This window comes from Tursiops truncatus, chromosome 20 (assembly GCF_011762595.2).
Source record: "Tursiops truncatus isolate mTurTru1 chromosome 20, mTurTru1.mat.Y, whole genome shotgun sequence".
Classification (NCBI taxonomy): domain Eukaryota; kingdom Metazoa; phylum Chordata; class Mammalia; order Artiodactyla; family Delphinidae; genus Tursiops; species Tursiops truncatus.
Window position 1 is genome coordinate 42,840,900 of NC_047053.1, and position 26,517 is coordinate 42,867,416.

General features: G+C 37.6%; 1 protein-coding gene across 14 annotated transcripts in view; it reads left to right on the top strand.

The window, feature by feature from the left end:
• The window catches only part of TLK2 (tousled like kinase 2), a 100,825-nt gene that overhangs the window by 34,658 nt on the left and 39,650 nt on the right, over nucleotides 1-26,517 (top strand). For 10 of the 14 annotated variants that reach the window (XR_012328573.1, XR_012328572.1, XM_073797524.1 and 7 more), the window contains exons 3-9: nucleotides 867-938; nucleotides 1,838-1,907; nucleotides 2,911-2,954; nucleotides 3,682-3,777; nucleotides 13,588-13,755; nucleotides 22,610-22,705; nucleotides 24,113-24,205. Coding sequence is in view for 12 of the 14 variants with exons in the window: in XM_073797524.1 (XP_073653625.1) it covers nucleotides 867-938; nucleotides 1,838-1,907; nucleotides 2,911-2,954; nucleotides 3,682-3,777; nucleotides 13,588-13,755; nucleotides 22,610-22,705; nucleotides 24,113-24,205 (639 nt within the window). In the remaining 2 variants the exon portion in view is untranslated. The remainder of the gene's footprint in view (nucleotides 1-866; nucleotides 939-1,837; nucleotides 1,908-2,910; nucleotides 2,955-3,681; nucleotides 3,778-13,587; nucleotides 13,756-22,609; nucleotides 22,706-24,112; nucleotides 24,206-26,517) is intronic. The other 4 variants (XM_073797522.1, XM_073797523.1, XM_073797521.1 and 1 more) reach the window with 2 other exon arrangements.

Genomic DNA, 26,517 nt, shown 5'->3' on the forward strand with positions numbered 1-26,517 from the left:
TACTTGCCTGGGACTTAGCCTCAGTAATGGGGGCTGGGGATGGGTTGAGAAGTCCGAAGTCCTGCTCCTCCCAGGAAGAAAGCCCTTGGACTGAGAGCTGGGGGAAGGGGGGACCTTGTGCTCTTGGCTGCAGCAGTCTGGAGCCTTGCTGAGATGGGGGGGCGGGGGTGGGGTGGGGAGAGTGGTCTTGGTTCTAATACCACAGACTTTCACCTTTCAGGCTGAATTTTCATAGATTTTACTGAATGGTTGTTTCTTCATTTGCTGTTTGCCCTTAGGGACCATTGTCAGAGGCTTTGAATGGTGGTTTTTAAAAATAATTTGCATCAGTTTCCCTGAGGAGTGAGCTAGCAGAGATCCTCACGCCATTAGGCTAGAAGTCAATCTCTTGTAACTTTTTTGAGCTAGCAGTCATGCCTGTTTTAAAGCATGATTCGGAAAAGTGTTTCCTTCATTATGGTCTCTGACTGCCTCCTCATGAGGAACCCTTGACATACCCCTTAACACCTCAACTTTCAGATATTGCCTGTGTGATACGAGAGGCCAAGAGAATTGATTTTCCCCAGCTTATTTTCCTTAAAGAATGAACTTGCTACATGTGAAAGTACTCTAGAAGGGAAAATTTGCACGAGTTAAGAGTTTATAAAGGAAATGAAAATAATATTAGCTAGAAAATTTTAACATGAGGACCCTACTGTACTATATGGTTGATTGAGTTCTTTTCAAGTTGGCTCAGAGGTGTTGCAGTTAACTCTTGGCTTCTTTGACCTGACTTAGATATCAAAATCAAATGGCTTCTCCCTCATTTTTGCTGTCATCCTTAAATTAGTTAATTTTGATTCCTTTTCTTTTTTCTTTCTTTTCAGGGGCCACTCAATAGTGAGTCTTCCAACCAGAGCTTGTGCAGCGTGGGGTCCTTGAGTGATAAAGAAGTAGAGGTAAGAAGCCACATCCATTGCAAGACTTCTCATATTCCCACACTTTGGGTCTGGGTTAAACCATAGCACTGCAAACTCTGGTGTCCTGTTAGGGTCTGGGTGAATGACTCCCCTTTGAGTTGTTTGCTCGTTGTACAGTTGTGATGTGGCCTTGATGGGTTTTTATTACGATAATAATAACCATCAATAAAGGGTAGAGATTTGCAGTTGTAGCTGAATTAGCCTAGGTGCCATTGAATTTTAGCACTTTTTAGTACTTCAACAGAGTTGGGTTAGTGTGGCCCGACAGACTTTAGTAAGAAAATTTGAAGTTTTTTTTTTTTAAGGCACACAACCTAGCTGCATAGATAGGTAACCGCTTACTTTGCACTTAGATAAAACTTTCAATAAATTAGTCAGTTGATTATGCATATCTTTCCTTATTGGAAAAAAGGATTAGATTTAAGCTCTTTTAAAGTAGAAATATTGTGGAAATTCCCTCGTGGTCCAGTGGTTAGGACTCGGCGCTTTCAGTGCCAGGCCCAGGTTCAATCCCTGGTTGGGGAAATAAGATCCCGCAAGCCGAGTGGCATGGCCAAAAAAAAAAAAAAAAAAAAGTAGAAATATTGTAACAGCTGCTGTCTGAGAGCCTACTATATGCTAGATGCTTGTACTACATTTGTGCTTTGTAAAATTGAAGCTCTGATACTTTGAGCAATTTGCTAAAAATTGTATAGGTGGCTTGGTTCCAGATCCTGTACTCTTTCCATGACCCTGCTCTAAGAGTTGGACACTCATTTAGGACTTGTCTGAGCCAGTTAAATATCCTTATAAATTTGATATTTTGTACATACTCTCTAATTTTCATAATGTGAAAAATTTAACAAAATGCTAATTGTGATGTATATGGTATTTAACAGACTCCTGAGAAAAAACAGAATGACCAGCGAAACCGGAAAAGAAAAGCTGAACCATATGAAACTAGCCAAGGTAGTAATACTTTCACACCGGTAAAAATACTAGATTCTTATGTACTTGGAAAATTTCCAGCTCACACTAAGTAATTAGTTTGTGCACAGGGATTCCTAACAATGAAGATTTGTATTCCTTAAGGGAATATCAGGTTGTTTATTATAGACTTGCCATTTGATACACACTTGACGAAACAGTGTCAGTTCTTTGGGGACTCTGGTTTTCCCTGTTGTAAGTTAACCATCTTCTCGCCATGGGTTTGTCTTCAGACTAAGTATTTATTGTACAGAAAAGAGGTTACATTGGAGTTTTAACTATGTCTTGCACTAGATCAGTGATTTGCTAATAATAGGTAAGCAGAAATGGTTTCAGTCACAAGGCTGTCCTTTTACCTGCCCTTCTTCCATGTCAATTATTTAGTTGTACATTGGTGCCCAGTGGAATAAATCTGTAAATATGATGGTGGTAATGCCAAATTTCTGTAAATAATTAAAGGAAGAATAAAAGAAATGGCAGAGCTTCCAAGAAATGGACACCCTAGTCTTTTTTTTTTTTTCCATATTCTTTTAATCTGCAAATCATTTTTTACTTTTTTGGGAGAAAATTTTCCCAAAGTGACAAGGTCACATAAAGTTTTTTGTGAAATAGAATAAACCCTTTTGTTCTGATGAATTTGTTTTGCATTTTTTGTCCTCTTAGTTGGGGGTGTAGTTTATAGTTTAGTTTTATTTTGATGCACAGTTGTGGCATGAGTTTTGTTAGTGTACTTGTAAAAGAAAGATTAGTGAATCTTAAAGCGAGCTGTGAAAAAGTCTTTCACTGCTTATTTCAGTCTTTAATTTTGTGGAGGAAACTGTCTTCTGTTCTTATGATACAGGTATTTTGGCTCATTTGTTAAAAGTAAGCTTGACATTTGAATTGATAACAACATAGGCAGTTATTGAATACATAGTACACTTTAGCGAATGATGGTTTACTTGTGTTACTGGAAAAACTATACTTACTTTGGTTTTATTTTCAGGGAAAGGCACTCCTAGGGGACATAAAATTAGTGATTACTTTGAGGTAAGTTAAGTTTTTGGAAAAAGAAATCTATAGTGATTTTTTTAAAAACCTAAATCCTTTTGTTCATTTAAGGCTTTAGAGAGGAATATATTGCCTTTACTGTGCTCTCCTCCCCTTCCTCCCCATCTTCATCAACGCTACGCTGCCCCATCTCTATAAGAGGAAACGGCTGCTGACTTCCTAAATTTAAATTTGTTTATGATGTGTCTTTTCTGTGATGATATAAAAATTCACAAATGAGGTGATTTTTCTCTTGGCCAGACCAGGTTTCGTGTCTTACAAAGATTGAAGTGAAATGACTTGGACTCTTGTTTTGTCCTCTTCCCTTTAGTCCATAGGAACCTGTAGTAAGCTCACTGACCCATCCTTAGTGGTTACTGAAGAAGACACTAACATCCACTGTACCACTATATTCCTGCTTCGTGTATTTTGAGACAAGAAGGGAAAACATTCTTCTCTTATGTCCTTTCAAAACCATGTGTACCTTCAGCTTTCTAGCCATGTTTTCTTTATATCTTGGTACATTTCTGCTGGAGCTCCTCCTTAAAATCTCGTTGAAAAGATAGCAGAATTTGACTTATATGGCATTTTCTCTCTAGAATAAGATATATTGACTTAAAGGGGCCGTATATAATTAAGACCTGTTTGTGTATTAATCTTTTACTCTCCTTATCTGAAGCCTAGTACTGTTGTGAATTATTCATATCCATTTTTCCCTGTTGGCCAGTTTGCTGGGGGAAGCGGGCCAGGAACCAGCCCTGGCAGAAGTGTTCCACCAGTTGCACGATCCTCACCGCAACATTCCTTATCCAATCCCTTACCGGTAAGCATTCACCTGGAGAAATTTGACACCTGTTGTAGGAGACAAGAAGCCCAGGAACACTCGAGCAAAAGTTTCTCTTCCGTTAATTACCCAAGGGGAATGAGGCATTAAGGAGAAACATTCATAGCATTACCTATGAATCACTTAACTTAGATTCAAATCTGTATCAGTAAATTTACATTTTATAAGAGCTGACCCTTTTCTCCCAGTATAATAAATTACTTCTAGGCCTGCAGCTCATTGTTCTGTCAAGGAACTGATTTCCAATCCAAACATTAGATTTTTATCCTTGCCAGACTTAAATGTTCCTATAACTAAATTCCTTAAAAAAAAATTTGGTCAGCTCCTGGCATTTGAATTATTTTTAAGGCTTACTAGAGAAGCTAAAGCTACACAAATTTGGGATAGGTTTGTTTTCTGCCTATAAGTGAGATCTGAAACTCTTAAAAACATTATAGCCAAGTTAGTGGTTCTCAACCGGAGGTAGTTTGTCCCCTCAGGGGACATTTGACAGTGTTGGAGTAATTATTGGTCAGAAATAGAGGGTGAGTGGAAGGATGCCATAGGCATTTACTGGGCAGAGGCCAGGGATGCTGTTAAACGTCTTACAGTGCACAGGACAGGCGCCACCACGAAGATCCAGTCCAAAATGACACTAGTGCCAAGGTTGAGAATCCCTGAGCTAGCTAATGTAGGGTTTTGTGTTAATTTGCTCAAGTGCCTTTGGATAATTTGTTGATACCAGTAAGAACTCTGTACTTAAGAGTGTATTATGTCTACTGATGCTTCAGGTATTGCTGTGGGATCCAAGGGAAAAGGGAGATCAGGAGTTTTCATCCTAGGTCTCTGTTTAGGAAAGTTGCTCTTCTCTGCCTTAGCAGAGTTGATTAATACTACTTTTTTCCTAAATGATTTAGTCTTCTGTATTGTTGAAGTATTTTAAAATATCCTTCCCCTCTTCTCTCTCATGAAAGCATGCATTCATTAGGGTGATTATAATTATTAAAGCACTTAGGAAAATGTATTCAACTTGAAATTTCTGCTATTATTTTGTCATCCTTGTTATATTTAAAAATTTTAGAAATGTTTGATGTGTAGATCTGTTTGGTTAGGTTGAGGTTTGTTAGATAACTTTCGAGGAGGCCTATATCTATATTTTTATTAAGTTTTAAACCAGTTAAAGTTTTAAAATGTTAAATGAGATTGCAGAATTATCTATTTGGGACGAATATGATTTGTAGAATTTTGTTGTCTATTACTCTTCTCTCCCTGAAAAATATTTATTTTTCATTTGGTTTTTAGTAGTGTACCACCCATCTATCATGTGTCCATTTAAGTCAGGTCTTACCTGACAACAAAAGAGATGATTCAATGATCTGTAGACATTTCTGCCACCTCTGTGAATGGTGGTGGGGGCCTCATCATTATTATTGCAAATCTAAGTATATCTTGGGTGTTAAAATAGGAACCAAGCCTTAATTTCCTTTTTCCATTGCACTGAGAAGCTCTTTATCCTTCTAACTTAGATTCTGTGTTTCATTGTTATAATTACTGATTTGTGTATACCCTTCAATTCCCTTTCCCCACTCTCTCTCTATCATATTTGCCTGAAAAAACTCAGCCCTGGTTATCTAATTTTCCACCTTTTCCTTGTCTAAGCAGCTCAGCATGGTTAGAGGAAAACACATATACCCATGCTGACTGATCTCACTTTAAGTTCATGACCACCAATCTCATGAACTCCCTAGTTGCTGCCAGTCCTATTATATTTCCATAGTTAGTTCCCTTTCCTAGATGAATATTTCATATTTTTGTCATTTCCTGCAAGCCTCCAGCAACACTTCCTCCTCTACTATTTCAACTGATGGCTTTACTTTTTTATCTTCCTGAGAAAGTAGAAGCAACCAGAAGAGAACTTTCACATGCACCTGTGCCAAATCTACCAAGTTACTTGTATCATTATCCATATCTGCCTTTTAGGATGAAAGAACTTGCCAGCCCTTTACTTGGGCACTGGTTTCCCTGAAAATTACGTATACAACTCTACGTGACATTTCCACTTACATAACTAAATGGGCAGCTTTAAAACGTCCACAGAGGAACTCTTGCTCACTAGCAAAACAACACAACAAACTGCTCATCCTGCAGTCTACCCTGTCCTGGTAAATGGCAGTTTACTCTGTCCAGTTTTTCAGATCATAACTTCATGCCCCATATCTAACCTGTCAATAAATCCTGTTTTCTTTTAAAAAATACCCAAATCCCAACCTCTTTTTCTATTCTTTTGGTTCTCTGCATTAAATCTCCAAAGTGGTCTCCCTGCTTCTGCCTGTGTCTCACCTATTTTCAGTATAGTAGCCAGAATGATTCTGTGAAAAAATTAAGACAGATCCTGCTCAAAACAGTCCAGACTGTTCTGGGCTTACATGGCCTAGAAGCTCCTACATGATTTTTGCTCCCCCCATCCGCCTGACTCCATCTGCTCCCCTCTCACCCTCATACCACTCCAGCCATGCTGGCCTCCTTGAAGTTCCTTGAACACTGTGAAGCACTCTTTTGCTTCACGGCCTTTGTACCTGCTATTCCCTCTTCCAGGAATAGCATGATTAGCACTCTCTTCATCAGGCTGTTGCTCAAAAATGACCTTATCAGAGAGGTCTCTCCTGGCCAACTTCTTTAAATATCAGTCCCTCTCACCTTGTAACTCTGTCCCTAATCCTGCTTTAATTCTTAGTTATTACTACCTGACATATGTATTTAAATTTTGATATGTATGTAAATTTTTTCATTGATTCATACTTATACATATAGAAGTGTATACATGTAAGTCTACAGCTTAATGAAGTTTCACAAACTGAGTACAAGAAACAAAATACCAGGCCCTCCAGAAACCCCCTTATGCTCCCTTCCAGTCATTAGCCCCCTCCCTGCCACTGGGGATAGCCACTATCCTGACTTCTCACAGTACAGGTGGGCTTTTTTGTTTTTGTACTTTGTATAAAAGGAATCATACAGTATATACTCTTGTGTCTGGCTTCTTTCGTTCAACATTACTTTTGTGAGATTCATCCATACTGTGTGTTGTTGTAGATCATTCATTGTCATTGTGTGGTATAATTTTAATATTTTTATTTAATAATTTACATATCTTAATTTTTAACTATACACTTAGTCTATTGCCCAGCTTCTTCCACCAGAATGTTAATCCTAAGAGAGCAGGGATTTTGTTTTATTTACTGCTGTTTCCATCTCTTACAGTGTTTATTACATAAAGACGTAATCATTTTAACTGTTCCCCCCCCCCCCCCACGGAATAGATATCTTGTTCAATTTTTAGTCTGTAACACCCAAAACAGTGTTGGGTACACAGTGGGGGCTCAAGACTATTTGTCAAAAGGGAAGAATGGATAAAGAATTACTTCAGCATTTTTCCCCCTAAATGATTCTTTTATATTTTTTGTTAAATACAAGAAAGTACATAAACCGTGAGCCTTTTATGCAGGAGTTGGTAAACTACAGCCCACAGTTGGCAAGCTAAGAATGATTTTTAGATTTTTTGAGTTGTATAGACAAAGAAGAATATATATCACAGAGATGATGTGTTGCCTGAAAAGCCTAACGTATTTCTATCTGACCCTTCACAAAAAATGTTTCCAGGAAATCATTATGAGGTTAACTCCATGTAATCATCACTTAGGTCAGAAAGTAAAATATTTCCAGCACCCTGGAAACCTTCCCTGATCACAACCCTCTCCCAATACCCTAGAAACAACCACTGTTCTAATTTTTGTGATTATCATTTGCTTTTCCTTATAGTGTGACCACATATGCATCCCTAAACAAAATAGTTTAGTTTTGTCATTACGATAATTTTGTTAAACATGGCATTTAATCACAGTGTTTAGATCTTCTGTATTCTGACTTTTGGCTGTTTGTTCTATCAATTACTAAGAGAGGTATATTTATGACTCTCATGATTGTGGGAGTAGTTTGTTTCTTCCTGTATATATATTTTTGCTTTATGTATTACTAAGTGATTCTCTTCATTCCTTCTGATACTTTTTGCTCTAAATGCAGTATATCTGATATTTAGTATATCCAAACCACTGTATGGTGTAAATACTTCCATTTTTATACTATCAACTTTTCATTATTTTGTTATCAGCGTATCTGACAAATATCATATAGTTGAAATTTTTTTCTTTATTCAGCCTAAAATCGTTTTTAGGGAATTCCCTGGTGGTCCAGTGGTTAGGATTTGGCACTTTTACTGCTGGGGCCCGGGTTTGATTGCTGGTTGGGGAACCAAGATCCTGCAAGCTGCGTGGCACAGCCAAAAAAAAAATCTTTTTTAAACTTCAGTATTTATCCTATTTACATTTAATAAACTTATCATTATATTGGTTTTAAATATACCAGCTTTTAATGTATTTTCTGTTTATCTTACCTGTTCTATGTTACTTTTTCTTTCATTCCTTGTTTTCATTTGGATTAAAAAAAATTATTTCATATTTTTCTCCTCCACTAGTATGTAGGTCCTATGTGGTGTTTCTCTTAGAAGTTACCACAGGTATCTTTAATATGCCAAAGTTTGATGTTAATAATATCTTTGCCCTCCTCCTAAATATATGATAACCTTGATTCCATTTATGTGCTACTGCTTTGGTGGTGGTGGTGTAGGTTTATATTTTGCCTTTTTTTTTTTAGTTTCATAAAACATCATTATTACACTGTCAGTGTTCATTTAGATTTATCTATATACTTACCTCTTTGCACTTCTTCCCGTTTTACATATTACACCTTCCACTCTAGGGTCACTTCCTTCTGCCTTCAGTGGTCCTTTAGTATTCTTTTAGTACAGTGTTTATCTGCTGGGGGTTAACTCTGTAGGTTTTTGTTTGCTGAAATAACTTTATTTTGCCCTTATTCTTGAAAGATGTTTATGCTCTGTATATTTCTAGATTGGCATTTTTTATCTTTTCACACAATTGAGTATATAATTACCATATTCTGGTTCCCATTGTTACTACTGAGAAAAGAGTTTTCATTTACTTGTTATTTCTTTTGAAAGTATCTGCTCTGCTTCCCCCCATCCCCAGCTGCTTTTAACATTTTTATATGTGGTGTTCTGCAGTTTTACTATGATGCATCCTTTTATTTTCTCTTGTAATTTGTTGGGCTTCTGGTATTTGTGGGTTGGTGTCTTGTACCATTTCTGAATAATTATTTGCCATTGTATTCAGATATTATCTTGGCCCTGTTCCTTTTTCCTCCACCTATAAAATTTCAATTAACCGTATGTTAGACTGTCTCACTTTATCACCATGCCCCTTAACTTCTTTTTCTTTTGGTCTCTGTATGCTCCATTCTGGATAGTTCTTGCCTTTCAGTTCCCAAATTCTCTGTTTTGGTGTATCTAATTTGCCCCATTGAATTCTTAGTTTTTGTTATTTTATGTTCCCTGCAGATATATTCAAACTTGTCTTTATTTTTTTAATCTAGTAGACATAGTTGTTTTATAACCTGTCTGTTAATTCTTGTATTTGAAGGTTTTTTTTTGTTGTTGTTGTTGTTTTTTGCGGTACGCGGGCCTCTCACTGCTGTGCCCTCTCCCGTTGCGGAGCACAGGCTCCGGATGCGCAGGCCCAGCAGCCATGGCTCACAGGCCCAGCCGCTCCGCGGCACGTGGGATCCTCCCGGACCGGGGCACGAACTCGTGTCCCCTGCATCGGCAGGCGGACTCTCAACCACTGCGCCACAAGGGAAGCCCTGAAGGTTTTTTTGAACCTGTTTCTGCTGTCTGTTCTTTTTCCTAGTTGTTGCTCAGGGCTTTATTTCTTTTATGCTTTTGGTTTTGTGTCTTTGTGCTGCTCATTGTTCTTGAAAAATTATTTGTGAAATTTCTTTGAGATCAAGAATAAGATATGTTCCTCCAGGGAGAATTTTTATTTGCTTCTTTCAAGTGCCTAGAGATTCTACCCATCTCTACAAACTACTGAATTCATGGCTTGCATTTTGTCGGTTTGGTTTGCTTATTTTGTTTCTTTCTTTCAACCACCCAGGCATTATTGATTCCAATTATGTTAACATTTCTCAGGGGAGCCTCCACCACCTGCATGGCCAAGGCAACTTCATTGCAACTCCCTGAGGGCAGGGGAAATGTTTCTTCTGGCTTACATTTTCCCTGAGGCTGTAACCCTTTGGAAGTGTAGCTAAAGTGGGAAGGGTTTTGTAATGAACCCCCTACTCTGGGTGGGCTTTGGCCTATGACTATCCAGTTGGCAACATGGTGCCCTAGAAATGGAAATTCAAGATCTGCAGGTACTCTGAGGGCAGATGTGACTTTGTTTCCCTTAGGTTTTACCATGACAGACCCCTACTATTTTATCAACTTTTCATTGCTTTTAATATCTTTTTTTTATATTTTGTCCTGTCTTTACAGTTAAGGGGAGGTTGGTACAAACATCCCAGCCTGCTATATTCCAGAGACATTTAAAGATCTTTCAGCCCTTGGCACATATTTATTGAATGTATAACAGAATGGTTTGTTTTAATATTGCAACTTCAATGATACAGTCTCCCAAGTAGAGAGAATATTGTGAATGAGTATTACAGGTATTCTGGAGCCTGAATTTAAACCATTTTATTGGTTAGGGCAGGAGTGTTATTTTTAAGGCGGTAGATTCTACTCAGATTTTTTAAAAAATAATTTTTTTGTCAGGATCATTTTGATTAGTCTCTTTTACTTTTGTTTTCTAAAATGAAAGTGTTAAATAGATTTCCCTGATAAAGGGATACATGCTGATTATGAAAGTCCAACAGTTGAGAAGTGGTAAAATATAAAGTCCTTTCCACAAGAACTATTATTAAAGAGTTTAGTGGGCATATATGTGTATACGTGTATGTTCATGTAGTAGATTTCCTCATTTTCATTGTATTTTTTTAATCAATAGCCTTGAACATTTTGTATTCTGTAAGTAATGCTGTAATGAATGTCCTTGTATATACATCTGTACTTATGCATGTTTTTCCTTTGGATAAATTTCCAAAGTATAGCTCCCAAATCAAAGAATGTGCTCACTTTAAAATGTCATCACATGAATGATAAAGAAGATGTAGTGTGTGTGTATACACTCACACACACACACACACACAATGGAATATTACTCAGCCATAAAAAGAATGAAATATTGCCATTTGCAGCAACATGGATGGACCTAGAGATTATCATACTAAATGAAGTAAGCCAGACAGAGAAAGACAAATATCATATAATATCGCTTATATGTGGAATCTAAAAAAAAAATGTTACAAATGAACTTATTTACAAAACAGAAATAGACCCACAGACATAGAAAATAAACTTATGGTTACAAAAGGGGAAAGGGTGGGTGGATAAATTAGGGATTTGGGATTAACATACAACACACTACTGTATATAAAATAGATAACCAACACAGACCTACTGTATAGGACAGGGAACTGTACTCAATATTTCATAATAACCTAAAAGGGAATCTGAGAAAGAATATTTATATTGTTTTTTATATATATATATATAAAACTGAATTATTTTGCTGTACACCTGAAACTAACACAGCACTGTAAATCAACTATATGTCAATTTAAAATAAAATAAATGTCACCACATAATTGCTAGCAGGCTGTCAGCAGTTTGAGAGTCTCAATTTCTGCCTACCCTTCTAATACTGAATTTTATCATTATAATCTTTGCCAGTGAGAAAATACCTTGTTTTAACTTGCATTTCTTCATCAGTGATATTAAACATCTTTTCCTATGACTAACGGCCTTTTGGATTTCTCTTTTAATGCTTACTCAGTTCCTTTGCCTATTTATTTATTAGTGTATTGTCTTACTGATGGGTAGGAGCGCGTTATTTATTAAGATTGTTAACTCATTGTCATTTATATTGTAGATATGTTTTGCCTGTTTGTACTTTATTTTTTAACTTTATGTTGACTTTTACCATTCAGAAGTCAAAAAATTTGAAGTAGTCAAATTTATCAGTGTTTTTCCTTCATGACTTACTGGTTTTGTCTTACTCTTAGATGTTTCTATATGGTTTGTATTTTTACTGTCATGTTTAAAAAGTCCTTCACCACTAGAAAGTAATAAAAGCATTTGTTTATATTTTCTTATAATTTTTATGTATGCTATAAGGAAGCAGTCTACTTTTCCTTTTTTCTAATATCAACACACATATACTATCATCTTTATAAGAAATTCCCACTAATTAGAAATGCACTATAATCACAAATTATACATCCATTTTATATGGGTCCGTTTCTGAAGTTTCTGTGCCACTGATCAATCTGTCTGTTCCTGTACCAGTGTTATGCTCCTTTGGTTAATGTTGCTTTGCAGTAAGTTTTAATAGCTGGTCAGGTTCCCTGATACCCTTTATCAAAACTTATGTGGCTAATTTTGATTATTTTTCCAAGTGGACCTCAAAATTAACTCGTGAAAATCCATAAAACATTCCCCCAAAAGAGCAAGAGAGAAGCTAGATGATCTCTATACTACCACAACACCTTCTCTTACAAAAACAGAAGCAAAAATACACAAAAAGCCCTAAGTAAGCATTGGCTTTTAGAGAAATTTGACATGTGTAAAATTTTAACTCAGGAGCATGGTATTGCCATTTAATTTAGGTCATCTTTTATATTTGTTAGTGAAGCTGTGGGGTTTTTTTAATGTGTAATCTGCATATTTCTTAAGTTTCCTTTTAAGTATTTTACAGATATTTTGAATCTGCTTTTTCTTCTGTTACTACTTGTTCAGATTATAGTCAGTTGTGATATGCGGGGAAGTTACTGATTTTTGTGTATTTATTTTACACTTGGCCACATCTTACTGAACACTTACTTGTTCTTTTTCAGTTGATTTGTTTGGTTTCCTTTGTGAATAGTTATATCATCCAAAAGTGACACTTTTTAATGTTTAATATTTTCTAATATTTATACCTTATATTGTTTTCCTTATCACTTTGGCTAAAAATTCTATGATAATGGTGAATGATTATGATATTAATGTGTTAACCCCTGTCTAGTTCCCAATTTTAATGAAAGTGCCTGGAGTATTGCACCATTAATTATATTTATGTTTATTTCTGAAAAAATACTCTTTGTTGTGTTAAACATGGATACTCCCAGTTTCTGTGGTTTTATTTTAAGCATTGCCTAACAATGTGCAAATCTTGTTTGGCGTCTAAAGGAAAGAATTTTGATTCTCTGCCCACCCCCACCCCCCACATTAATTTAATGAATTACATCAGTAGAGAGAATAATGAACTATCCTTACATTCCTGGAATAAACCGTACATAATTGTGGTAGATTGTTCTTTTGTTTGTATTTATTTTATATTTTTGCATATAGGTATAGTAGGGTGAGAATAGAATAGAGTGAAAATAAGTTCTACCTGTAGAGTAGGGGACAAATGCCTTAATCTTTATTAATCTAGAGGAGAGAAATAGCATTTCCTTTGTAGAATTGAGGGTATTATGAAGTTGTTTGTTGAACTCTACAAAGTAACCTGCAAATTCAGAGTTATGTAAACATAGAACCATTAAAATGTAATTTTATGGAATTTGAGTAAGATACTAACTCAGCTTTTTAGATAGTTCATAATCCAGTGATAATGTTATTATGCTTTCCATATTTGTTTGCAGAGGTGTTTTTTTAAAAAATCCTTCTTATATCTGATAACTGTGTTTTAATCTGTTGCATGTTTTGGCAGTATCAGATTTTCTTTCTCATGTAATTTGTGTGTTTTCTTTAATGTTTTCCAGCGGCGAGTAGAACAGCCCCTCTATGGTTTAGATGGCAGTGCTGCAAAGGAGGTGTCAGAGGAGCAGTCTGCTCTGCCAACCCTGATGTCAGTGATGCTGGCAAAACCTCGGCTCGACACAGAGCAGCTGGCACAGAGGGGAGCTGGCCTCTGCTTCACTTTTGTTTCAGTGAGTACTAAGGCTAAGTTTATGCAGATCCTTGTTTTCCTGGAGCTCCAAGATGAAGTTTGAGTAATTATTTTGGTAGACAGATGATGATTTCTAACTCTGTGTTACTTCTAAAGGTATGTGTTTGTACTCAGTCCTGCTTGGTTCAAGGGGGCTGAGAGACTGCTCTGTCAAAGTCTGAGTGTACCATGGGAAGGAAAACACAATCTTAGGTTGACAAAGAAGAAAAGAAAAGAATTGTAATAATGGAATCAAATTCCATTAGAATTAAAAATAAAATCTCCAAACTCCAGCCATCACTTATTTAAAGTAATATTCAAGTTAATAAAATCTTAATGTGGGGACAGACATGCTTACCAGTCATTTCCCCCTGTGTGGTACTTGGGCAACCTACATGCTTGCCTTCTCTCACTTCTTCAGAGTGTTAGCACAGTTACTTTTTCCAAGAAGATTTGGCTCCGTGTCTGCTCCTTTCAGCTTGCTTCTTTCTTCTTCCTTGAAGAACAAGAATTTGATTATATAAATGTTTGACCCCCGTTTTTTTTTTTTGCCGAATTATAATGCAGCTTGGCTTAAAAGTTGTTGCTTTTCTTGGTTTCTTTGCCCTACCAAGTACCTGTTTGTTGCCAAGGATGGTATAAAGCAAGAGAAAGCCCCATTGCCCTATTCCTCCATTTTTAGGGGCATCATTCAGAGCTGACGTCACCATTGATCAAAATTTCTTTCCCTCTTACTGGTTCATTTTCTCCAGTAATAATCTGTTTCCTCTTTATTTGCTCTGTGGATTCTGAGCAAATAAATTTCTAATCTCTGGTATTAACCCACATGTGATTGTATTAAGAAAGGCCATGGAATGGTGGGTGTCTTAAGGAAAGGAGATAAAAATAATATAATTAGATAGGGATCATTGTGTATTATTTGAATCGATTCCTCCCTCCCTCCCTCCCTCCCTCCCTTCCTCCCTTCCTTCCTTCCTTCCTTCCTTCCTTCCTTCCTTCCTTCCTTCCTCAGCTTAAAACAGCACCCATTTATTACCTCACAGTTCTGTAAGTTTGGGGGTAATTTGTTGCAGAGCAATAGAGGACTAATACACATGGCTTTATCCTTAATGCCTGTTTTTCCTCACATTCTACATCTAATCCATCAGAAAATATACTTATATCCAGAATCTGACCATCTCTTACCGTCTCCACTGCCACCACAATGGCCCACCATCTCTCTGCTTTGGAATACTTTCTTGTAGTTATTACTGCTTTCCCTCAAAAAAGAGGTAATACAGCTTTTTAAAAATGTACAATTTTTTGTTGTGTTGTTCAACATCAAAAGAATGGAGAAACTTCTTGTGTGAAGACAGTATAATTTTGTGCTTCAGTGGCAAAGGAGACAAAACGTAAAATGGGAGAATTGATCAGTATAGTATTTTCAGTGGGCCTGACAATAGTATGGAATAGTTTGTATGAGAATGCAGTAGTGTTGTTTTAGAGAAATGTTTGTCTCTCTATGTATGTATATATTTCATTGTGTGACAGTCACATAGTCAAAAACACAGGATTTTGATTAGCAAGAACTCGTTCCCCTGATGCGAGCCTTCCATCAGAGGTATGGGCATGCAGGCTGGGGGCCGGGTACATGTGAAGGACAGCCACCTGCTCAGTCCTGTCACCTAGTACTCAGGCTGTCAGAGGAGTTGCACATGTTACAGCCAGATTGCGCTCATGTGGAAGAGACATGACAGAGGAGTAAGAAAATAATCATGTCTGAAGAAGGAACATGGAAACAGTATAAAAACCGAAGGCCTAGAAGCTTTGGTATAGTTGTTTCTCTCTCTTTTTTCTTTTTTTTTTAAATAAATATATTTATTTATTTTTGGCTGCATTGGGTCTTTCTGCTGCATGCGGGCTTTCTCTAGTTGCGGAGAGCAGGGGCTACTCTTTGTTGTGGTGCGCGGGCTTCTCATTGTGGTGGCTTCTCTTGTTGTGGAGCACAGGCTGTAGGTGTGCAGGCTTTAGTAGTTGTAGCACGTGGGCTCAGTAGCTGTGGCTCGCGGGCTCTAAAGCGCAGGCTCAGTAGTTGTGACACATGGGCTTAGTTGCTCTGAAGCATGTAGGATCTTCTTGGACCAGGGCTCGAACCCATGTCCCCCGCATTGGCAGGCAGATTCTTAACCACTGCTCCACCAGGGAAGTCCAGTTCTGTTTCTCTTTGCTTCTCTGCAGTTCCAGCCGGGATGTAAACTTAGTGATATAAAAAAGGAAAAAAGCAAAAGAGTTAACATTAATATATAACAAATGTTAATTAATAGATATAGACAAGCAGTTTCCTTTAAAAAACAAAAGGCAAAGACTATGAACAGGCAGTCTTACAGGAGGAAGAAAAGACAAATGACTAATAACAAGAAAAAATGCTTAACTTCAGCCATAGAGAAATACAAAATAAAATAACGCTTTTGAATTATCAACTTGGCAAGGATTAATAAATTTGATAATTCCTAGTGCAGGTAATAGTTTAGATACACATGCAGTTTTATACTGACTATAAATTCGTACAGTCATTTGGACAAGTTGGTAATGTATCTCAGTGTTAAGTTTACACATCCTTGGGTCCAGAAATTCCATTCCCATAAAACTACACAAAGATGTTTATTGTATTGTTATAAATTGCAAAAATCTGGAAGCAGTGTCCCTCCACAGTGTTTCAGAGGAACTTAGAACAAGGATATCTGTGACCTCCATGTTGCTAAATCCAGCAATCAGTTCTCAGAACTTATTCAATATAATTCATTAGCCACAGTCCCTTCTTCTCCGAGCACATGGTCTTCTCTTGGCTTCTCCTCTTTTGGTTCTTCCTCATTTCCCGGATCTCCAAACAGTGGAGTGCCCCAGGGCTCAGTCTTCAGACCTCTTGTCTACCTTCATTCTGTAATGAGAATCTCATTTAGTTTCTTTGTTTCAGTTATCACCTATATGTAGAGGACTTCCAAATTTATATCTCCTGCCCAGAGCTGAGCCCTGAATTCCGGACCTATGTAGTCAGTTGCCTCTTTATGTCTAATAGGCATATCAGATTTAACATGACTGAAAGTGAATTCTTCATCTTGTTCCCCCACTCCAGACCCCCATTTCTTCCACATCTCAGTAATTGTCAACTCTCTTCTTCTAATTGTTTAAAAATCTTGGAGTCATTCTAGTCTTATCTCTTTTATACCCCAATTCCAAACCCATCAGCAAGTCTTACTGATTTTACTTCAAAATATGTTCAGAATCCTGCCACTTCACCCCCCTTAATGACTACCACTCAAATCTAATCTCCCACTGAGATTATGATGGCAGCCTCCCAACTGGACTCTTTGCTTCTGCCTTTGTTCTCAACAGATCAGGGTGATCCCATTGAAACATAAGTCCAGTCATGCCACTCCTCTGCTCACAAGTGTTTAAAATGGCACATAACGCTTTGTATGGCCTCTTTCCCACCACTTTGACATCTGTTACTACTAACCTCCCTTCCTCACCAAGTTCCATCCACACTGCCTATGTTTCTGCCTCAAATACCACCTGACATGCTCTCACCTCAGGGCCTTTGCGCTTGCTGCTGCCTTTGCCTTAACATCCTTCCTCTAGACATCAGCATGCCTTGCTCCCTCAGTTCTCTCTAGTCTCTGCTTAAATTTACAGCCTATCAGAGAGGCTGCACTGTATAAAATAGCACCACTTCCTGCCCACCGCACACATTGTGTTGCTCCTGTGCCCTATTTTTTCTTCTTGGTCTTATCACCAACTGACCTGCTATAATTTACTTCTTTGTCTCACTACCCACTCCCACACTACCTCCCCTCCACTGGAATGTAAGCTTCATCAGGTCAGGGACTTTGCATTGTTCACTTCTGTATTTCCAGTGCTGGAACTGGATCTGCTCTCATAGACACTCAGTGTAATTATATGTCGTACGAATTAATGAGAGCATCTTTCATACAAGGACTAGTGAAATAAAATATAATACATATATACAGTGGAATGCTCTACAGTTGATCAAAGAAGTGAGATATATATGTGCTAACAATGAAAGATCTATAGATACTGATAAATAAAAATAGGTGGCAGCATATTATGACTTTGAGCCTTTAAATCGTATTGTTACATAATTTTATATATTTCGACATAGGAAATTAATTTTTTTTTTTTTTTTTTGTGGTACGCGGGCCTCTCACTGTCGTGGCCTCTCCTGTTGCGGAGCACAGCCTCCAGGCGCGCAGGCTCAGCAGCCATGGCTCACGGGCGCAGCTGCTCTGCAGCATGTGGGATCTTCCCTGATCAGGGCACGAACCCATGTCCCCTGCATCAGCAGGCGGACTCTCAACCACTGAGCCACCAGGGAAGCCTGGAAATTAATTTTTAAAATTATAAGCATATAATTTTCTAAATTGTAAAAATAGTACATACACATGGCCCACAAAAAGTTGAAGTGATGGAGAAGAGTAAAATTCTTTCCTTTGTGTTCCTCAGACAGACAACCACTCTTAAGAGTTTGTGTTTTAGATTTTTTCTACTTAATACCATTTTAACGTCAAATTATCTCTTGTGTAATCAACTTTATTTTTTTTGAATATTTATTTATATTTTTTGGCTGCATCAGGTCTTAGGTGTGGCATGTGGGATCTTTCGTTGTGGCGCGTGGGCTTGTGGGATCTTAGTTCCCCGACCAGGGATCAAACCCGCGTCTCCTGCATTGGAAGGCAGATTCTTTTTGTTTTAACATCTTTATTGGAGTACAGTTGCTTTACAATGGTGTGTTAGTTTCTGCTTTATAACAAAGTGAATCAGCTATACATATACATATATCCCCATATCCCCTCCCTCTTGCGTCTCCCTCCCACCCCCGCATTCCACCACTCGAGGTGGTCACAAAGCACCGAGTTGATCTCCCTGTGCTATGTGGCTGCTTCCCACTAGCTATCTGTTTTACATTTGGTAGTGTATATATGTCCATGCCACTCTCTCACTTTGTCCCAGCTTACCCTTCCCCCTCCCCATGTCCTCAAGTTCATTCTCTACGTCTGAGTCTTTATTCCTGTCCTGCCCCTAGGTTCATCAGAACCATTTTTTTTTTTTTTAGATTCCATATATATGTGTTAGCATACGGTATTTGTTTTTCTCTTTCTGACTCACTCTGTATGACAGACCCTAGGTCCATCCACCTCACTAGAAATAACTCACTTTAGTTTCTTTTTATGGCTGAGTGATATTCCATTGTATATATGTGCCACATCTTCTTTATCCATTCACCTGTTGATGGACACTTGGGTTGTTTCCATGTCCTGGCTATTGTTAATAGTGCTGCAATGAACATTGTGGTACATGACTCTTTTTGAATTACAGTTTTCTCAGGGTATATGCCCAGTAGTGGGATTGCTGGGTCGTATGGTAGTTCTATTTTTAGTTTTTTTTTTTTTTTTGCGGTACGCGGGCCTCTCACTGTTGTGGCCTCTCCCATTGGGGAGCACAGGCTCCAGACGCACAGGCTCAGCGGCCACGGCTCACGGGCCCAGCCGCTCTGCGGCATGTGGGATCTTCCCGGACCGGGGCACGAACCCGTGTCCCCTGCATCGGCAGGCGGACTCTCAACCACTGCGCCACCAGGGAAGGCCTATTTTTGTAGTTCTTTTACCTTTTGAAAGTATTTTCGTTTTCATGAGGATTTGCTACCTCCTTACCTCTGTCCCACTTCCTCAGTTAACTTTCTACATTTTTACTTCTTATCATGGGGCTATTTATATGTACATTTTTACAGAGAGCTTTAATTTGGAAACATCCCCTTGAATCACATTCTAGCAATATTGGTTTGCTGAAAGAAAACTTAGAAATGAGCACATGTTAAAAAAGCATTTTAACAAAGCCCATATACCAAAATCTAGAAGTTCATAGAAGGGCCTTTTTAGCCGGTCATGTGATTCTTACTGGCTTTTATTATAAAAGCTGCTCAAACAGTCATGTTTGTTTAGGGACAAATTTTAAAAGGAGAGGGTTGTAAGAGCAACCTAATGATAACTGAAGGAGATAATGCTTGAATCATAGTGCAGTATGATATGTGAGTTTATTTATTTATTTTTTAATAAATTTATTTTATTAATTTTTTTTTTTGGTTGTGTTGGGTCCTTGTTGCACACGGGCTTTATCTAATTGCGGTGAGTGGGGGCTACTCTTCGTTGCGGTGTGCGGGATTCTCATTGAGGTTGCTTCTCTTGTTGTGGAGCATGGGCTCTAGGTGCGCAGGCTCAGTAGTTGTGGCGCACAGGCTTAGTTGCTCCGGGGCATGTGGGATCTTCCCGAACCAGGGCTTGAACCCGTGTCCCCTGCACTGGCAGGTGGATTCTTAACCACTGCACCACCAGGGAAACCCAATATGTGAGTGGTGATGACCCTTAATCAGTAAGACAAGGTTAGATTTGCCACATTGTAGAAAGAGTGGGGAACATTTTCATCTCTAATCGCTGCTCTGACTTACAGGCTGTGCGCATTGTTTCACCTCTTTGAGACTGACTCCTCTCTTTTTACTTCTTTGATCCCCACATCATTCTTCTCTCTTCCCCTAAGGCTCTTGTATGGAATGTGAGAACCTGGAATCATCTCCTTTCTTTGATTGCTTATTTCCTTCAAATCTTAACTCTGATATTACGTTCTCAAGGAATTCATCCCCAACTCATTAAGTTAGGTTATGTACCCTGCTGTGTACTCTTATAGCATGTATCCTAATTGCAATTTTGCATTTATTATATGATTGTTTATTTAACAATTTCTTTCAACAGATATTTGTCGAGTACTTAATACATCATCTCTTGGATTGTAAGCGTTATAAGGCAGAGTAATGACTGGGTCTGTGGGTTTTGTTTCTGTTTTTCTTGGCCACTGTGTCCCTAGCACCTAACACAATGCTTAGACGTAGGGTGTTCTCAGTGAGTACTTGTTGAATGAATAAATAAAAATGGAGGTGATAATACTGCCTACCTTACAAGGCTGTTGTGAGCCCTCAGTGTAATTATGTGTATGAAGTGCTTAGCTTGCTTGTGGCCTGTAACTGTTGATGTGAGGCATCAGTGTACCGTGGTCATAGAGATCGGGTATTGTGGATGCAGATAGCCCTCTATTCTTGTTCCCCCACTAACTAGCTTTGTGACTGCACGTAGGTGCTTAATATCTCGGATTTGTATTTTCTTTATGTATAAGTGGAAATAATAACTACCTTATAGGGTTTTGTAAGGACTGTGTGTGATCATGGTGATAATTGCTCAATAGGTGGTGGTTATACATTGTTTTAATGTTCATGAATAAGACAATAATTAAAGGAATATATAGGAAGTATCAAAAAATTTACATATGTGGAAACACTGTATTCTCTGATGTGATGATAATACTGTATTGCCATTAGCCCATAATCCCCAGAATATCCAATATTTTCTAATTATGTCTATGATGGGTTGTACTGTGTTGGGTGCAATTTTGTTTTTAAAAGGACTTTCTGAAGTACAGGTCTTCCTCGACTTACGATGGGAATTAGGTCCTGATAAATACATCATAAGTTGAAAATATCATTCGTAAGTCAAAATGTGTTTAATACACCAAACCTACCTAACATACAGTAGCTTAGCCTTGCTTACCTTAAATGTGCTCAGAACACTTAACGTTAGCCTACAGTTGGGCAAAGTCACCCAACACAAAACCTGTTTTATAATACAGTGTTGAATCTCATGTAATTTATTGAATACTGTAGGGAAAGCAAAACCCAATGTGATTGTCTGGTACAGAATGGTTGTAAGTGTATTGGGTTGTTTACCCTCATGATTGTGTGGCTGACTGGGAGCTGTGGCTCACTGCTGCTGCGTAGCATCATGAAAGAGTATTGTGCCATATGTTGCTAACCCAGGAAAAGATCAAAGTTCAAAATTTGAAGCACCATTTCTACTGAATGTGTATTGCTTTCACATCATCTTAAAGTTGAAAAATGGTTAAGTGGAACTATTGTTAAGTCGGGGACCATCTGTTTAATGATTGCATATTCTTGAACAGTTGAATTATATTAAGTCCTAAACCTTATAAACTTGAAAATGCCTTAGAATGCCCCATCATTTATGTGTAAAAGTCACAGTAAGCAAGTGACAGTATTGGAAATCAACCAGGATTTTTTGGACCACTGAATGTTCATGGATAATGTTTGAGGATTTAGGACGCTATTCTGAACAGTAGTTCACAGTCCTTTCTGCCTGGAGTCACAAGCATCCCCTGTGCTTTGGATGCTTCACCAGCCTTTCCTGCAAAAGCGTATTAAAATACAGCTGACCCTTGGACAACATGGGTTTTGGACTGATTGCTCAGGTCCACTTATATGTGGATTGTTTTTCAACAAATCCATTCTACAGTACTACACCATCTGAGATTGGCTGAATCTGCAGGTGCAGAACCATGGATACCGAGGGCCACCTGTAAAGTTAGATACGTGGATTTTCACTGCACTGTGGGCAGTGGGGTGGGTGGGGTGGTCGGCACCCTTAACCCATGCATTGTTCAGGTATCAACTGTACAAGTGAAAAGGGCATTTACATATTTGATAATTTACATATTTAAAAAATTCATTTATAAGCATTTGATGCTTTTAACTATTTACAGTAACGTAGTCTAAGCTACCATGTCTAGCCCTTACTTTTCATTTGAATTGTTTATACTTTCATCTTGGCTACATGGCCCTGACTTTTGACTTTCATCAGCAAGTGTTTCTTTTATATAGAGTTAATCATTTGCATTCATACAAATGTTTGTGGAGAAAGATGCAGAACTTTCTTGTGATCGGTGATGGACCTTTATTACAGGCTCAGCAAAACAGTCCCTCCTCTACGGGATCTGGCAACACAGAGCATTCCTGCAGCTCCCAAAAACAGATCTCCATCCAGCACAGACAGACCCAGGTAGGTCAGTGATTGTTAAACAGAGGAGGAAAAGAAGGGCCGAGGAATAGATACTAATAACTACATATAAAATCTAGGTCCTCCCTTTGTTGTCCCTTTATTTCTCTGACTTCACCTCATTATTTGTGTGTGTCGTATTCAGAACTTGCATTATGAATATTTAGAGTCTTTTGGAAGGTGCTTTTAATTTAACTTCTTGAGGTGTTTGTTTACCTTTCTGGTGTATTGCAGCAGAAATGATTATACTGCAGCATGATGTCAGGGAAAAGACCTCTAGGCCTAGATTCAAACTCTAGCTCTACAACTTATACCTTATCTTTTTGGGCCTTAGTTTTCTTCAGTTCAAATCATCTATAAAACTGTGGTTGATTATCATTATCTTAGTGTATACAAAACGCTTGGTGGGACAGTGCTTATTGTAGGCTTCAGTGAATCTTAATTCCCTACTTTGTGAAAGTACTTAATTTTTTCCTTGTACATACTCATTTAGCAAGACCTAGCTAAACTTCTTTTTTTTAGAAATTTTTATTGAAGTATAGTTGATTTTATAATATTGTGTTAATTTCAGGTGTACAGCACAGTAATTCGGTTATACATATATATGTATATGTCTATATTCTTTTTTTCCAATTCTTTTCCATTATAGTTTATTACAAGTTATCGAATACAGTTCGCTATGCTATACAGTAAATTCTTGTTTTAAACTTCTTTAACATGTGGCACACCAACATAATTTCTCCTTAAACAGTCTTCAGAAACTCCTTAATTTAGGGAATGTTGTGAACGTTCAAAGATACTATCTGAAAAGGATAGTGAATATATCCTCCATTTTGTGGTATTGAGCTAGCCAAATATTATGCCTGGTTTTCTTGAAGCCTGTTGGCACTGTGTTGCCTTCAAGACAGGATGCTTGGCAATCTAGGAGAATTTCTTAAGATGTAAGAGCTAAACATTCCCTCAGGAGCAGATTTTCAATTTTATTTGAATTAAGCTTTTGAATAGTTGAACAGACTTAGATAGTTGAGCGTTCACCTCTCCCTTCTGGTTACTCTTTGTTTCCACTAGGTGGCATGTTTGTTGTTTAGAGATTTGGGTCCTGTCTCCTTTGATGGCCTTTTCTATTCAAAGTTAGTTTCATTTCTAGAGTAGTATGTTTCTTTACTGTTCAGCGCACAGCAGTTTGAAAATTCATATATTTGATTCCAGAGCTAATAGATTTTTGAAGGGCAGGTGTAGCAGAACATAATGCTTAAAGAATGGGATGAGGAAAGCAGATTTAAATTCTTGAGCCATGCGATTCCAGGCTAGTTGTGTTGTCAAGTGCTTTTTTTTTCAGAAAAGTAATGAGAAAAATGTGATGACATGTAATATTTTGAGACTAATCCTAAACTTGTTTTCTCTTTATAGTCTGACCTCACAATAGAAAAAATATCTGCACTAGAAAACAGTAAGAATTCTGACTTAGAGAAGAAGGAAGGAAGAATAGATGATTTGTTAAGAGTAAGTATTAAAGTGTTGTAAGAGATTTTATAACAGCACTAATTAATTTTATGTATATTTGAATTATGTACATATCATAGAGATAATTACCATAGCCAAATAATAAAGTTAAAAAGTAAACATTTGGATATTTTCCTTTAATCTGAGGGAATCTGAGTAGGGAACGAGGATCAAACCTATATTCTAAACTCTGTCTTTAAATTGGACATCTCAATTATAGAATTTTAATATTTAAATATATACTAGAGGAGTATATGTGTGGAGTATTATTGTATTTCATTTGGAACTGTGAGAATGGGTATAAAATGTTTTCCCATTTCAGGAAAATTGTTTTGTTTAATGTCCTTGAATTTTAAAAACTATTTCACAAGTACTTTTCAGCCCTGGTTTTGTATTTTGTATCTTTTATAACCTATTCATGTAAAGTTTTTGTGCTTACAAGAGAAACTTTAAAAATAACTAATATGGAATTAAAAATATACCTCTAGAAAATATACAGTGGTGTTTTTAAATTTTAATTTTATTGGAGTATAGTTGATTTACAGTGTTGTGTTAGTTTCAGGTGTATAGCAAAGTAATTCAGTTATACATACACATATATTCATTCTTTTTTAGATTCTTTTCTCATATAGGTTATCACAGAATATTGAGTAGAGTTCCCTGTGCTATACAGTAATACCAGATATTTTTTGAAATAATTTTTTATATATATATAAATTTATTTATTTTATTTATTTTTGGCTGTGTTGGGTCTTCGTTGCTGCGCATGGGCTTTCTCTAGTTGCGGTGAGCAGGGGCTACTCTGCAGTGCGCAGGCTTCTCATTGCAGTGGCTTCTCTCGTTGCAGAGCACGGGCTCTAGGTGCATGGGCTTCAGTAGTTGTGGCACACGGGTTCAGTAGTTGTGACTGACGGGCTCTAGAGCGCAGGCTCAGTAGCTGTGGCGCACGGGCTTAGTTGCTCCGCGGCATGTGGGATCTTCCTGGACCAGGGCTCTAACCCATGTCCCCTGCATTGGAAGGCAGATTCTCAACCTCTGAGCCACCAGGGAAGTCCTTGAAATAATTTTTTAATATACAGTTTGGCATATTGACTGACCCATTCTTTACAAGTTTTTTTTAAGGTTTATTGTTTTCTTATTGTAAAAGCAATACATGCTCTTTATAATAAATTTAGAGAATAGTAAAAAAAAATAATATGACACCCATAATTCCATTACTGAGGTAAAACATTTGGTACATTTACTTCAGTAATTTTTTGAGCTATTTGTTGCATATATATAAATTTTTAAATTTTTTTAGTTTTATTTTTTGGCCGCGCCACGCATCATGTGGGATCTTAGTTCCCTGACCGGGGATTGAACCTGTGCCCCCTGCAGTGGAAGCCCGGAGTCTTGATCACCAGACTGCCAGGGAGGTCCCTGTAGCATATATAAACGCATCTATACATAAATACTACCAATTTATAAATAAAATTGGCTAACATTTTAATCTTCTCCAGTGTTTTTATTGTTCTCAAGCTGATGTTCCCTTTCCTATTCAGAAATATTTTTCCTTAGGCCTTTTTTTTTGTTGTTTGTTTGTTTGCTTTTCTCCGTCTTTCAATGAGGAGAGCCATGTTTGGACTCAGTATCTATTTTCCATCTTTCATTGTTAGCATCCATACTTGCTTGGGGTTGCTCTTATTCCTGTTTTTGTACACTTGGGTGCTCGTTGAATTACCAAGATTTATAATTAGATAAGTGGGTTTAAAAAGTTCCTAACCTAGTTGCAGTATTGGCAGGTTTTTGTCCAGGGTAGCTCTGCTGGACTGAAAAAGGATCATGGGCTTGTCTTCTTCCTTCATCACCTGACTTTCTTAAGATTGAGAAGATGAAGTGAAAAACTGATCCTAACTTAGGACTCTTTTTTGGGGGGGTTTTAAAAAAATGTCTGGTTTAATTTTCCAGGGAGTGATATGTTCTCTTTACTCACCGCTACCCTCTTTCTACTGCCTTGTTTTCTGAAGGTTGTAGTCTTTCTTTGGGTATAGAGCAGTGCCAGTGGAATGGATATGTCAAAAAAGAAGACACAAAAGGACAGCTGCCATTTTTTCAAGTTGATGAGAGCTTGTGTTTCTGATTTGGAGGGACAGGGGGAATGACCACTGCTCTTTATATCTCCTTTCAGGCAGGCATGGACCATTCATTGAGTTTTTCCATTTTAGTTAGATGTTTGGGTAAGGCTGCATCAGGAGCTGCTAGCCAGGTGCTATTTTAAACCTGAATACAAAATCGTTAGTGTTAGAAACCACAGAAATTGAGTTCTTAAAAGT